Source organism: Apteryx mantelli, chromosome Z (genome assembly GCF_036417845.1).
Source record: "Apteryx mantelli isolate bAptMan1 chromosome Z, bAptMan1.hap1, whole genome shotgun sequence".
Lineage (NCBI taxonomy): Eukaryota > Metazoa > Chordata > Aves > Apterygiformes > Apterygidae > Apteryx > Apteryx mantelli.
Genome location: NC_090020.1, coordinates 51,610,024 through 51,625,618, shown reverse-complemented (window position 1 = coordinate 51,625,618; position 15,595 = coordinate 51,610,024). Strand labels below are relative to the sequence as shown.

The window sequence follows — 15,595 nt, the reverse complement described above, 5'->3', positions numbered from 1 at the left end:
AATGTTAAACACAGCAGCACTTACTGTATAACGACTGAAAAGGCTAAAAGAATTCCAAATGGACAGATGGTAGCACAAATTATCTACAATCACATTTAAAGATTAAAGTTTGTCCTGTAAAATAATTCATTGACTCATGTTGAAGTGTGTCCTTTTACTGATAGCTCAGTTGTCCAATTATTTTTGTGCTCATTACAGTGAGAAATGACAGTACTGGAAAAAAGAGTGTACACTTTTTTCCCCCCTACGTTGCACCCACTGACATCTGCAAGAACACAAATGTCTGGTCAAGAGGCTCATGGAAATTAGGCCCAATTTACTAGACATTTCAGTGCCCACAGTCGATTAATATGAAGAAAAAAAATCCACTTTTGCATACTCTAGCACAGTTCGTATGCACGAAACATACCATATTAATTACTGAATTAAAAAAACTCTACAAAAAAACTGTTAAAATTACCTAAAGATCTGTTTTAAATACAGAAAATCAAATGAATTTACAGCAAATGTTCTCTCTATATATTCTGTTCTTTTCATTGTGTTTAGGTGCTTAAGTAGTATAAACATAAAGAGGTAACACACAACACACAGGGCTATTTATGACATAAAAATGCAGTTTCGTAACTAAAACGTTAATTTAACATTGTTGATATTCACTGCCATTATTTAACAGAAAAGAACAGATACGAAGAAAAGAGAGGGAGAGAATATCAAATCTCCTGATATTTCAGATTCAAGGTCACATCATTCTAGCCAGAATCAACCATATGTTTCATGAGCTATTTACAAACATTTTTGAATATCTGAAAAATAATGCCCTAATAACATAAGTGTCACAATAATGTCAAAGCCATACTATAAAAAATGATGTTTGGGTAGCAATTATTCTTCTACTGAGAATTACCGAGGCAAAGAAAAAAAACAGAGTCAAAACCTTAAAGTCATTCAGACAAAATCCCAGTGAAGGCAATGAGGTTACAAAGTACAACAGAGACTGGCAATATACTGTTTAGTCCAGGGAATACATAATCCAGAATGATAAAAACTTAATTTCCAGGTCTCCAGACAGAATGTGCAACACTGGTGGTTGAACTGGTACCTTTTGATATGTTTGAGAAAAAAATGAAGGAGAGGCACCATAATAAAACTTTAATGAAGCACTTTTTAGACACACGTAAGTTCTGGAATATAAACAATCAACAAGCTGCTTCAAGGGAAACTTTTATCTCTACTACTAATGTTGTGACTATCTAAGAATGACTTTAAGAAGAGCTGCAGTGAGCACTTCAATATGCAAAGAACAAAGCAGATAGATAGCTGTTTCTTATTACAGTCACCACATTAATCAAGGCTTTCCGTGGGTTTCCAAAAGTAGCCTTTTTTTTCTCCAGATTTCTTGTATTTTATTAGCTATGACTATCCTTGTAGAGTTGTAAAAACTGAGCTAGTCTGCCACAGTTTTTTTTCATGTGTAGTCTTCTGCAATAGCGGCTACATTGGAAAGTAAAGACATGGGGTGAAGTGAGAGAAAAGGGTACCTGTGATTTTAAGGCTAAGAATTTGGGGGCAATATGAGATCTGAAGAATCAACCCTAACATATTGACTTGTGTGAAATGGCCATAAAACTGCATTGTGATGTCATTCATCAATGTATATCTTCAAATCCACTAGGAAAAAAGAAATGAAAAGTTTTCTGCTACTACATTATTTATTAGTCTGCCTACAGAGCTGGAAACCTCCAAAACAGCCTATTTCTCCTCTCCTTTCTGGCACTGACCTTTCACTGTGACATTCTGTAATCTCTGGGAGACAACTTCAAGAAGAGGTACAATTTGTGTAATAGTGAAGAGAGGAAAATGATACATATGAGTTCAGTGTTATTACAGAGTCTATTGAATTCCAGCATAACCTTAGTACAAGCATCACTCAGTATTACACATGCAAGTGAACCATTCCCAAGGAAGGTACAAGATGTTTCAGGGACACACAATAGCTAGGAAACTCCAGAAATCATCTAAATCCAAACCTTCACAGTCTTTGCAACCATGGCAGAAGTTCACACAGATTTGGCTTAGCTAACAAAAACTTATGCTAGGCCTGTTTTGTTGGACAGAGGGATGCTTTGATCCTCAGAAAGGATAACAAATGCCAAGCTGACAAGCACAGGCCAAACCTTCTCTTTGGGCACGAACACACCTTTGAAGTCACAGCACTGAGGCAGACATAATGTATCTATAACTACCCCAGAGCAAAATGACTATTAAGAGGAAACCATTAAAAAGAAAAGCAGGCCTAAGTTTATACAATTAGAAACAGGTTTCTGCTGCAATGCACTATAACTACAGTAATAAAGTATATTCACTATGACCCAAAAGAGTGTTCTGCGTTATGTATTTGCAAGTATTTGTTATGACACTGAATTTGTTCTATGATCAGAAACAATTATGACTTAATAGCACCACAACTTTTTTCGTGATCACAGCAGTGCACCATGAGAAAGAAACCATTTCACTTGCCACAAAGAACAGGATGTCATTCCATTTCCCTTTCTTCCACTGATAACAGATGGGTGTTTCACATCCATATTAAAAACAGAACTGGACAGATTAGTATTTACTAATCTGAGTAGTAAAAGCAACACGGACATTTGAGTAGAAACATATGTAGAAACATGCAAAAACATGACTAGAAACATGAGTAGAAACATACGTGAAACAATGAGACCACCTCTCCAAAGTAAACAGCAGCAAGTATATTTACATATCTGCAAATAATCAAATTACTACAGATATCAATAAAAGCAACAAACAAACAAAAAAAAACCCAAAAACAATTTGATCAGCAAGTATATCTCCTGTACTCTTGATGAAAACTGCAGCCAAGCATAGGGAGCTTGCTGCTATCCTTTGACAGGCTGCAAGAAGTTTAACATGTCACTTAGTACAAATCAGGCCCTGCTAGGAGAAACTTCCTGCAAAACAGCATGATTTATTGAAGGTCCAAAGCACCCGGATTTTGCTGCTACGGCAGGCAGCTCCAATGCCTGGTTTGACTTCTCCAGATTCCAGGCACCTGAGCTTCAGGCACCTGAGCTAGGAGCATCGTCACCAGGCTCCCACTGTAATTACCCCAAGTGACACTTTCTGTTGGCCGTATATATGGTGGATATGCTCATAACTTCAATATTTCAGCCAACTTAATAAATTCAGGTGTTCCAGAAAGTGTATTCATGCATACATTTTTATTCCTGGTGAAAATCATAAGCAAAAAACAAATAGTGACAGTGGTCTTGTTTGTAGCTCACAATTTTGAAAACAAAAAGACGTTCATCTGGGAAATATAATCTGTGATTAAGCTTGGAATTTTCCAAATTTAGGATGAATAAAAGGGCTAATATTAACAAAGCTAATGTTTATGGAGAAATAATAGTTTCATTTAAATCACTAATGCTGAACTATGACCAGAAGTTGTTTAAAAGAATACTAGTTTGCTTGCACTTATGATTTTTAGAATTTTTGTTTTGTTTTTTAACCAAAAATATTACATGTCAGCAAGGGAGCAACTACCCACATCTATAGCTTTGTACTTCTAAAAAAATGATTTTAAGTATTTTAAGTGGTCCACTACAAGTGAACCAGGCAGAAATGAACAGAAACAACGTGTAAGAAGATCAAGATGTATCTATAGTTTGTCAACTGTATTACACACTTACCTTATTGTAAAATTATAAATTAAAGCAGCTTTTTCTTTCTTGTTCCTGTGACATTTTAAACTTTTTTTAAAAAGTGTGAATAAAGAAGATTTGCGATATCTTCATAAGGCAATAAAAGAAATACCCCCCCACACACACACATCCACACTGGATTATTTTTCAGTCTAGAATACAAATACATTGTGATGACATAAAAAAAAAATTAAAGTGTTAAAAGATCATACCAAAAAAGCAGCGAGACTTCTTGGGGGTGAATCCCAGTCAAAGCAACTGTTAACATAATAGGCAGCATTTATGAGCACCATGACACAACGCTTCATGCGGATAAAGTTTCTTAACAGCAGCTATGAAAAAGATGAGAAAAAGAAAATATTTTAAAACCCCAAAGGCTTCACAATAGTTTCATGCTTACAATATTACCATTCTTAATTTGGGTAAAGACTGAGGAAATAATGCATTCAGGTCTTTAGCTCACAGATTGAGAAAAATATTTTAACATTTTAGAGACTCAGAAAAGAGAGAATTTAGTTAGCTATAAGGGTCATTTATCCTTTGTTGAATTTAATTCTAAATGATGTACCAATTATTGTCTTCATTTCTGCAACTGGAGATGAATTTCAAAAAGACACTTGCAAAGTTTCAAGAATGATTTTTTTTTTTATTAAGACTTCAGGGTTTTATTTATTAAATAGGCAGGAGTTTTCCTGTTCTGTAATATCTTGAAAATTCCCACCTTTCTTAATAAAAAGATGCTGTAAGGACACTAACCTGAAACTATGCCAGATTACTGCTCTAGTCACACTAAGGTCACCTATATCCATTACATCCAATTTTTCCATCATTTGTAACAAATTTGTCTTCCATGATGTCTTTTTGATCACCATGTGTTTTACAGTATTCAAAGTAACTTTCACTGCTTACATTAACCTCTATAAAGACGAGATATAAAGGGGCTAGGTTTCAATTTTGGAAAAATACTCTTAAATCCTCTAAAATGGCAATAAACTTCAATTCATACAAAAAAGTGAACAAACCAGTCAATCATTTAATTTGTGTACTGGACAGCACACAAAATGTGAGGTAGGTAAGACACCTTCAAATTCTCAGAAAATTTGGCTATTTTAGAATGCTGCTGCATCAGTCATCTGTAAAGATTCCTCTTCTTAGTTTAAGCGGTCTTAGGCTGGGATATTCTATACAAGCTAATATCAAAAAAACAAAAGTGGGTATTTAAAGTTTACTGCTCTTGCCATCTGCAAGAAAGCACAATGCCACTTTCTGTTATGAAAGCGGGGAGAAGAATGAATCTTGAATAAAAGGCCTTCTTGTTTCTTGGTTGGAATAAGGGTGAAAAATGCAGCTTTAGTAACTGCTTAACTTGCAACAGTAAAGAAAGAAACGCTCTTTTGAAATCTTTTTAATGAAATAAATTGGACAATGGATATAAAATTCATCCAGCAGATAATTTAAACTATGCTCACGTTTAAAGGTTCATTACTACTTCTATAAGGGTGCTGCAAAACAAGAAAAAGTTTTAAGATTTCTGCCTTTCCACTGCAAACAACAAAAATCCTGTTCCCACAGTCCAATCAAAAGCCCAGTTCTCCTCAGATAAAATACCTCATTCATGGAACGTAAAAAACTGAATCAAATTAAAGGGGAGAAAAAGATGAGATGTGTGTTTAAATAGTTTTTTTTACCAGAATATTAGAACTGTTAGTGGCAAAACCACCTGGAGGAAAAAAAAAGAAAAAGGGTCCACAGACTTCCTACCCAGGTGGCTCTTAAAAGAATAAACAAACTGTTTCAGTTTTTTTCCACCTGAGATTCAGACCTTGCTCAACTTATTTAAATTTTGGCTAAAAGAATGCTGAAAGACTCTCTACCCTTGAAAAAAAGGAGATCTTTCAGGTAAAGGTTAACAGCAAAAATTTATGCAAGACTTAGTTTACATGCACCTGTGCTATAATCTGATATGTGTGGAACCTGATGGTTTCAACTGTGTTCTTATTCATATATTTCATGGAAATCAAGCTGCAATTTATAAAGAAGAGATAGAATAAGACCCTGTATTTTGTTTCTGCCTTTTCCTACGTATCATGCTTTTTTTGTAAACAGGTGATGGAAATGTTATTCTTTACCTCTAGCAGTTTGATATGAGATACTTAGATGTGCACACTTGATATTAAGGCTTTCCAAAAGGATTAGTGTTTCCTTACTCTTTACCTGTTTAGACAGTCTGTCTTCCTCTTCAATGTACTTCTGTTCTTTGGGCATTAAGGTTCGTATGCTGGCTTTCACCTATGCATTAAAATGTATGTCAGTATTTCAGGCTCACTTGTTACTTACTAACACTGCACTCTCCAATTTGCAAAAACTACGAAGTTTCAAAGTCACGGCTGCCAAGCCGACAACATATAAGCATATACACGGGTGTGAGTTGCTATTTCGTCCATTAGCAGCAATAGCAGCGGCAGCAGCAGCAACAAAAAGAGTGGGTGTGCCAGGCAGTGGCAGGAGAGTTTTCTGTAGTATACATCAAGGTTTAGAGAAAATGAGGAATGACAGAAATTCTCTACAAATCAGGAACAAAAGCTTTCACGAAACCGAACTCTTTAGCGGTACAAAAAAGCCAAAGTTAAGACTTACAGCGTTAAAAATCACATCTATTTCAAGATAGATGACCCCCTTTGTTGGCCCTGTCAGCTGCTTGTTTTTCAAGACGTAGGCTTTCTGTTCACCATTTTGAATCTGCAGGAAAAGGACATGACAGCCGTCTGTCTGGCGGTCTCCGCTGAATACACCCCCTCGCTGACCCCTGACCCCCAGCTGCTGAAACTGACAGAGCGCCCAAAACAACTGTGGCAAGCCTGACAAGTACCTGTTCATTACCAGGACCCAGTCTGTCAGGAAAAATTAACTATCATGGGATTCAACATGGCCGTGAATTGAGCATGTTAAAATTTTAGTGTTCTTATTACAGACCTTGGTGGAGAAATGACAGACACGGAGCTGCAATTTCTCCCCCCCTTCAGCAAGGAAAATAGGCAGCAGCGTGTCAGGTGAATGGAACTTACAGACAGCAGCGGTATAGCAACTTTGCCTAGAAAGTCAGCGCTCCGATCGCGGTCTTCATCGTAAACTGTCACTTCAAGAACTGAGTGGATGTCTTTAATATTGCTACAAAGGAAAAGGTACACACGGAAGAGAGGAGGAGGGAAAAGAAAAAAAGTCACCTATACCAGCAGTTATCGAGGACAAAAGCATAAAAGGTTAACAAAAACAGATACCTCTGTATTTTTTCAAGCCATAACAGAGAAAAAAAGTAAATAAAATGACCCTCAGTATAACCAGGTGCTTTCTAAGAAACACAGCAATAGCTCTGCCTGCAGCGCTTTGCCAGCTGAAGTTTTTAGGAGGATGTTTCTTTAAATCCTCTCTCTACCTGGCACTTGCACTGCATGAGCTGCAAGAAGCCAGCCCAGAGGAGCAGGAGGGGATTTACAGAGGCAAGCAGCAGGGTTGATAGCCATTAAAGAGTATCCCTTAAATACTGCTATGCTCGTGGTAATTCTTACCGCAAACCATGTGATATCTGGAGGTCTATAAATGAAAAAAATTATGAACTACATGAGCACATCCTTGGATTGAGAATGAGCTCTCCGATTCCAAAATTCTGACTTAATTCAAAATATACAACAGCCACACTACAAGAAATTAGGAACAAGCAGTAAGAAATGAGGCATTTTTCAGCTCTTACTGGTTTTCACCTACAAGCTATTAAACACTCCACCACCTTGCACTACAACATCACTGTACATCGTAAACCCACAAGTGAAAAATTCATCTTCCTTATTCAGAGATAAGAAACAAAATTGTTTGAGAGTACTCATCTTTGATCAAATTGCTGATCCAAAAACATGAATTGAAGCAAAACAATTCAACTTCAGTAAAACACATATCTCTAGATGAAACTGCATTTCCAGCCCAAAATTAATTAACAAAATTCAGGATAAGGAGAATAATCAATGCAAACATATGTATTAGAGGGGGAAAAACTCTCCTTGAAAGTCTTTTTGAGTTTTTCTATTTGATTTCCTATTAGTCTTTTGTCCTCTGTAAAAACATGCAATTCCTTATGCAGCGAACACTGTCGAGCAGCGGAGGTTGATTAGTCACTGGCTGTCCTAGTAGATAATTAAAAATAAATTATGTTTTATTATAAATTATGTTTTTGCAGGTACATAAATGAAAACTATGTTAATAAGCTAACGAGAAGAACAATTGTGGGATTTTTCCTTTTGTTCTGAATTCATTCCTGAGAGCCCACTGCAGTGTAAGGAAAGCTATGCTGTACAGATCCTGTAGCACGCATGCCAAATATACAACCGACAAATTTAGAGGAAAAAAAATACAAAAATTAAATCAGACACTGCTTGGGGATCAAGAGCAAAGCATAATATTCTCATTATGATGAAATACACACAAAGCTAAAACTTCTGCTGGTTTTGCAGTGGACAGTTAGCTGATTTCAGCAGCAGAGAAACCTGCCGCTGATCAGTTTGCTACTCATTGGTGTCACATTGCAATCAGACAGAAATAGAGAAAAAGAAGTAAAAGGAACATTTTATTTTTGGAAGATGTTTTTTTCCTGTTTTGTCAGAACCTTTTACTGTCTTCAGAATAACAGAGTGATATAAACAACTGCGTCACTTCCCAATAAACTGAATGCTTGAGACTGCTTTTTATCTAATAGCAGCACTGCACTATTATGATACTGGATGATATTGTGAGAAGTGCAGTTGGCAAATGAAAGGAAAAAGTGCAGAATACAAAGAATGTAATTCAAAAATATAATGGCATTTAATTTTTTTTTATATTTAGCTAATGTTCATTAAAATTAATAATCACATTCTAATGATGTTCATAACCTCTGTATGTTTTCCCCCAAAAAACTTCAGGACCAAATCCACTGTGATGAGCTCTCGAAACTCTCATTGAAGCCAGCAGGAGTTTGGAATGCTCAGCACATCTCATTTTCAGTCTCCAAGAAACACACCTTGCTTTTTTTTTTTTAAAAAAAAAACTTTAATACTTTTAATATGGTACTTTTTCTCTGTTTTTTTTTCATTTATTAAACCCCCCAAAAGTATTCCGATATTTGGTTTAGAAATACCAGTACGTCACTGCAACACTTCTTGTAATTAACAGTTGGTATCTTTGATTTGCACACACATCAAAAAAAAAAAAAAAAGAAAGAAAAAAACCCCAAACCCAAACACCTACAATGTGAAGATTTTGTTCCATTCAGGATTGAGGTTCTTGTAGACAGTATGTGTCAGCAGTCTGTCATTGTTCAGTTCAACTACACAAAATGGATCACTTTTACCTGTAAAAAGAGAATTTCAACAAAATTTATGAACTGACAAAATGCACCACGGGCAAGTTTTAAATCAAAATTAATTTTCTTCTAAGCTACATTGTAATTCACAGAATTAATTCAGGAAAGTCCTATGGTCTGCATTATATTCAAAGTGATCATAACAGACTGCTCATCCCTGTAATCTGTTAACATTCTTCACTAAAAGTGCATCTTTCTGTCAATAAATAAATAAATAAATAAATAAAAGGAACAAATAGACTACTCTGATGAAAAAAGCCAAGTACACCTCTGAGGCAGCTAAGAGAATTTAGCTTTAATGGTGCCAATCTTACACTGACTGTAATAATCACATAATTAGAGCATTTTGATTTGTAGGAAGCGTATTATTCCACATTATTTGTAAAAACATCACACCTATCATACTTATTCAAAGATTACTATCCCTACATGTTTCATGCTGTACAAAACCTCTCCCCCAGAATCAAAAAGTCTTAAAGACACTCTATACCTTACAGCATCATATAAAAGCCTAAGACCAGAGAAAATGGAAAAGTACAATTAAACAATGAGACAATTTCAACCGGAAAGATAGACTGCTGTCTCAGCACAGCAGAAGCTCAAATATGGCTGAGATCTCTGCAGACACTGTGGCACAACGAAGTGGCTTTGCATATATTTACAGGACGGTCCCTCAGATTGCAAGTCACCACAGGGGAAAGCATGAAGATGCTGCCTTGAAAATGTAATACATAGATAACAAAAGTGGCATCCCTAAACTGGAGATGGAAGTTAGGTTTTTTGTTTGCTTTTTGATTTTTTGTAATCTAAAGAAAGAGAATGGAGAAAAGAAGTGGGGGTGAGTCCCTGAACATGAAATAAGTAGCTTATATCCAATGGCAAAAGATGAACAGTGCATAGATACCAACCAAAGAGATAGCAAGAGAAATTACCCGGACAAAAAGTTGAGGGGTAAGATTGAAAAGTTACATTCAGATGTTTCTTAGATATCCACAAGGCCAAGATTTGTGTTTGGAAAGAAGAAGAAAGGAAGCAGATATGCGAGTCTTATGCATAACAGCAGTTTACTTGCATAAACGGAAAAGAAGGCATAAAGGACGATGCTCTGTGAAACCCTAAAATCTACTGAAAGGAAAAAGAAGATGTCATGAGGAAGACCCAAGGAACTGCTACAAAGGAGGGTGTAGGTGGAAAGATGAGGGAACAATAAGACATTTGCAAAAGCCAATGAAGAGAAGAAACTGCAGTGTGGAGTAAATTACTTAACTGATATTTCAAATTAGGACGCTAATGACAACTATAATTACTGAGGAGCACAGAGAGATGGTGTCCCTCCTTTTATCTATTTTGATTTCCACCAACAATTGAAAAGAATGACCTGGTGCTGCATCAATCATTTTGTATCCTGCCTATTAGCAAACCAAAACTGATAGACAACCAGGTACCTTACAGGTAAATTTAAACATAGTACAATGATGATTGTCCTAGCCTGTCCAACTTTCATGCCTGCTTACCTTTGTCTTTGGCACAGAATACAAGCGTATGCATTATTTTCATTTACAGCTGCAAATATATTAGTACAAAGCTGTGGAATAAATTGCTACTCTCAGAACCCAAGGGAACTTTGTCTAATGAAAGGCTGCAGCCGAACTGCATATTACAGAGTGGCTCATCCTTGTCTCTGGACCTTCTTTGGACAGCAAAGTGTTTGAAAGTTATTGAGTGGCAGCATTGGCCTTCCACAATCAAATCTAGCACACTAAGCAATTGTATTTCACAATGTCTTCAATAATTCTGTAATGCTATGTCATGTATTATAAGAAGCCATAAATTCAGTAGCTCAATGGGGCTACATTAATGATATTAGAAAGGCATGTAATTTGTTTCATACCTTATACAAATGACAATGAAATCAATATTTAGACAAAGCTGCCCAGGGGTCACATCTTCCAAACTGCAATATTGATTCAAACTACACCAGAGGTTAATGTGCATGTTATTAACTTTAATGATAAAGAATAATTGTTTTAAACACACTGTGAATTACAGAGTAGATGTTTACCTTCTCTAGAAAACTGCACACCACTGAATCTTTTCTACTAAACTTGAAAAGGATTAATTCATCAGTCACCAGAGATAGCTATATCATGAATCTCAATGTTTTCCTGCTTCATAGTAAGTCTAAAAGGTTGTAAGAAATTAAAATAATTCATGTTTTTTATGCTTGCTAGGTTTCAATATTTGAAAAGAAAACAGGATAGTTACAATTATGGGGCAGAAATTATATAGAAGGGGAGCTAGGTGACATTATTTTATGGCTTTTTTTTTTTTTACAGCATCTTCAGTCATATTTGCATATGATTGTACAATGTGATTTGTGCTTATTTGTTGTATACAGACACAGGAAGATTTAGACACTGGAGTGTCTAAATGCCCTTTTCTGTTTAAAAAAAAAGGGGGGGGAAGTATTTGATAAGCTGTTTTCTGTATCTGTTGACATGCACTTTTTCAACGACTCGCCTCAAAATTTTATATGCATATCAATCCAGTTAACAAATAAAGTGTATCATTAATCCCAAAGGTCTTTGATCAAACCAAGGACAAATTGCTTTCAGAAATAAAAGAATCCTTTCTCTCATACTCAACATTTCAACTCTTTTGCTCTCGCCCCAAAAAACAAGTCAAAAACAATTCAAAATTCATGTTGACAGAAGGAAATATTGTGAAAATACACAGGGGAGGCCCAAATATTGTGCTTCATAAGCATAAGTTTCTCCACTATGAGCAGCTCTGCTAAGGAATACTGTTTTTACCATACATGTAGGTTACAAACTTCGCATCTAGCCAGCTCCTCACCATCCTCTAAAGGTGCTTTTTCCATATGCTAAAACACTCATAATTAAACTGCGTATCTGAAAGACAACATGTCTCAGCTACATGTTCAGGGCTGTGCTACCCTGTTAAGCATTTGTTCAGACTCGGCTGCTCACAGCCTAGAGGTCACTCCCTTTTGAACTTGCATGAGGGATGAGGGGAGTGATTCAGCATCATGAGGCTGGGTCCAGTGAACTCCTTCTTACTGCAGTTCAGTCAGGGAGTAGAAAAATTGTACTTCCTACAATCACAGCAGCATCTCTAAACTTCTTGTATGTGCAAATGTTATTTGAAGCTGGGTATCAATCCAAATAAGTAATCCAAATACAGGAACCAGAAAGACAAATTCAGAGCAATGTACAAGTATTTGGTGAAACTCATAACCACCTGCCGTCATTCAATTTCTCATTATTAGAAAGAATAACTACAGCCTTAACGCTGACAGCCATCACCTGCACACTGCAAGAGTATTTTAAAGCAAAGAGACCATTCTGATGAAAGCCTCAAGGCAGCACCAAAATATTCAGTGTCCTTAGGTCTCCTTAGTCTCTAGGAGGATCAAGGAAATCTAGTAACTTATCTTTTAACATATATTCATCATGTTATTCAAAACCCATATCTTAAAGTACAACACATTCTAACGAAGCCAGCCTCAGACAACTTCTGTTTAGTTACAACTGGCATTTTCAAAAAAAGGTAATTCCTTTCACTTATTTTTACATAAACGAACTATGCTTGCTCATAAATGTATGTGATGTCCATCTAAGAATTCCAAAAGTACATTTAAAACCTTTCAATTAAACTTGCCCTGCCTAAGCTCAATTATATCAGTCTAAACTATGTTGTCATCAAAAGTATGCCATTCCCTGCAGACTAAATCGCCACTATCATATATATCACTTACTAAAAGAAATTCTACCAAAGTCCATGCACCTACTGTGGTTGCTCTACCTGGCTCCCTGCTCTGAGCCTTTTGTAGGCCTCCAATTTCTCATCTGACGACTTAGAGGTGCTTAGCTTCTCTATTGATAAGGCAGACTTTGACAAATTTAATCACCCTGAATTTGGCCTTAAATGTGTGCTCAGTGCTGTACAAGAAATAAAAAGACGACCACCTGCTTGAGGAATTCACACATTAACAGCATGTTCCAAGCACCACTGAAATCAGCACTGACGATTATGAGTAATCCCATGACCTCAGTGGGATTAATCAGGCTACTAACTATTACACCTAGCACTGTTTGAAGGAATTTATAAGCCAAGTAGGTAATAAAACCAGTGAAGTACACCTTCCCTCTGACTGAAATCAGACCTGCAGTAAACCTCAATGAGAAGTAAAACAAATCTCATTAATCCATCCTGTTGCTGTAATGTCTCATGCTTTTTAGATTTTACTTGTATAACCCTAAAGGCTCCTGAAAGGACAGAAATAAAGAGCTAATTTAAATAATACTTATAATAATCTGGAAGGAAAATAAACTTCTCTTTTGACCGATTCCTCTTGTCCTCTTTAACCATTATTCATGACAAAGCCAAACTATCTTAGAATGTCACCTAGTAGGTATTCCATCTTGTAATGTAAGCTCCCACTAAAAAAAGCAACCCCCCAAAACAACAACCAAAAAAACCCCCAAAAAACCTGAAGAACTATTTATCTGTTGAAGCCTTCCATTTTATTATGCCACCCATTTCATCTAATTTGACACATATCCTTGTTTGTGCTATACCATACTGCATTTCATCTCTAGACAGTCAGCAAGACTGGAGTGCAAACTTGGATTACTTTATTTAGATCTAGCTAAATTACTTCACTTAGCTCAGCATTGTGTACCTCACATGGCACAGTATACACACATTAATTAAAACATCAGACTTGTCACTTATCAGAATTACCTCTCTGCACTAACCAGGAGACTAACCAGGACCTACAAAGATCTTATTTGTTGTCTGCTTCAACACTCTTAAAGTCCCCCACTGTCCAAGGAGTCTTTCACAAAAGAAATCAAATATCAGGAGCTCAGAAGGTTGACCACTGATATAAGTTTCAGCTCCTGTAAAGTTCACCATAAAAAAAACAACAAAAAGCAACACCTCCCTCCAAAAACCCTGCTAAACTAGTGACAATTTTGAAATGCTTTTCAAAATATTTAGAAAACCAAAACAACAACAAAACTCCAACCTCCACCCAGTTTTAGTTTCTGAATTCTTTTCTCAAGTAGCTATAGCAACACATTATCTAATAGTTTGGCTGTATTTTACATCTGGAAAAGTTTGGGAAAGGACCCTCGGATCAGCTGGTTCTCTACGCTGGAACTCAGTAAGCAGCTAAGGAAGTTTAGCAGCTTGTGACTCTTCAAGCATTCATGTCCTAGTCCTGGTAGAAATCTACATGGTGCACTGATCTCAGAGCCACATGTCACTGGAGTCCATTTCAACTCATCTTCCAGGCTAGATGTGGGCTAGCTTCTATCCAGAATGCCAATTCTAGTGGGCAGCTGAAACATCAAAGTTTGGCTACATCTCAAATTAAATTCCTACAATTTCTTTTTTTCATGAGAGTTTCCATGGCATTTGACTAATTCAGATGCTAGTACCGTTTATATATGTATGCATATGGACTTCATCTGAATGTTAGAATTGTCAAATTGCATTACTAACTTTTTATTTCTGGTCAAGTTAAATGGTCATGTACTTCAATAGTCCCCTCCAACAAATTCTAACCCAGGAAGGTGAACTTGTCAGAGAAAACATATTTGATTCTTAGCAGATTGTCTTCCCAGCAAAAATTCTTCATTTCAGGCCACACCAATTCTTCCAAACGAGGACGTTAATTCAACATAATTGTACTTCTGCACCCACTTTCTAGCTCTACTTATAAACAAACAGGAGTTTTCCTTAATAAAAGCCTACCAAAGCCTAAATTTAAATTTCTTGCTGTGTTTTGTATAGGTTGAAGTCTGATGTCTTTTACTCTCAAACACTATTAAGCATACGCATGTCTCTAGAAAAATGCATATCAGCTGCATAATATTATTCAGTTAATAGGTTAAAAGAGGAGACATGAATAAACATATATACGGAAACATACATACATTTTATGCAGTGAGATGATTCCCTGTGCTAGACAGGAAAAAAAATCCTGTACATAGTTATTAGCACCATGCTTTGTTTTCGATCTTTGTTTGAGAATCTAGCTTGTTGGAGAGAGAATAAAAAAACAAAAACAAAAAGAGCATCAGTCATCCTCCAAGGGCTCTTATTTTCTTCATCAGAGCTGCCATGGACTCTTACAAGAAACAACCATAGACACTATTGTTTTTCAGACCAGATCCAAGCCAAGAAGCATATGGCTGAACTACCTGTGCTCTGAAAAACCTCTTGTACTTCATGAGGATCAAAATTTGCAAGGGAATGCTAATAGCATGGGGCTAGCTCCCCATGTGGAGATACTTCTGCAGTGGCTATAAAAAATGCTCATTGATTACGTGTATGTCCATGGACAGGAATCATTTCCTTTAGTTGTTTCTTCAACAGTCTTCTCAACAAAAGGAACCATATGGCAGGCTAAATCTAGATTGTCCCTTAACATTTACCTGCCCATGGTCTG

The 15,595-nt window shown here is 36.4% G+C and overlaps 1 protein-coding gene across 1 annotated transcript in view; it reads right to left on the bottom strand.

The window, feature by feature from the left end:
* The window catches only part of MCTP1 (multiple C2 and transmembrane domain containing 1), a 297,839-nt gene that overhangs the window by 94,454 nt on the left and 187,790 nt on the right, over window positions 1–15,595 (bottom strand). The window contains exons 11-15 of the mRNA XM_067315354.1: window positions 9,000–9,102; window positions 6,791–6,893; window positions 6,363–6,464; window positions 5,940–6,014; window positions 3,938–4,057 (exon numbers count right to left, since the gene is read on the bottom strand). Coding sequence (XP_067171455.1) covers window positions 3,938–4,057; window positions 5,940–6,014; window positions 6,363–6,464; window positions 6,791–6,893; window positions 9,000–9,102 — 503 coding nt within the window. The remainder of the gene's footprint in view (window positions 1–3,937; window positions 4,058–5,939; window positions 6,015–6,362; window positions 6,465–6,790; window positions 6,894–8,999; window positions 9,103–15,595) is intronic.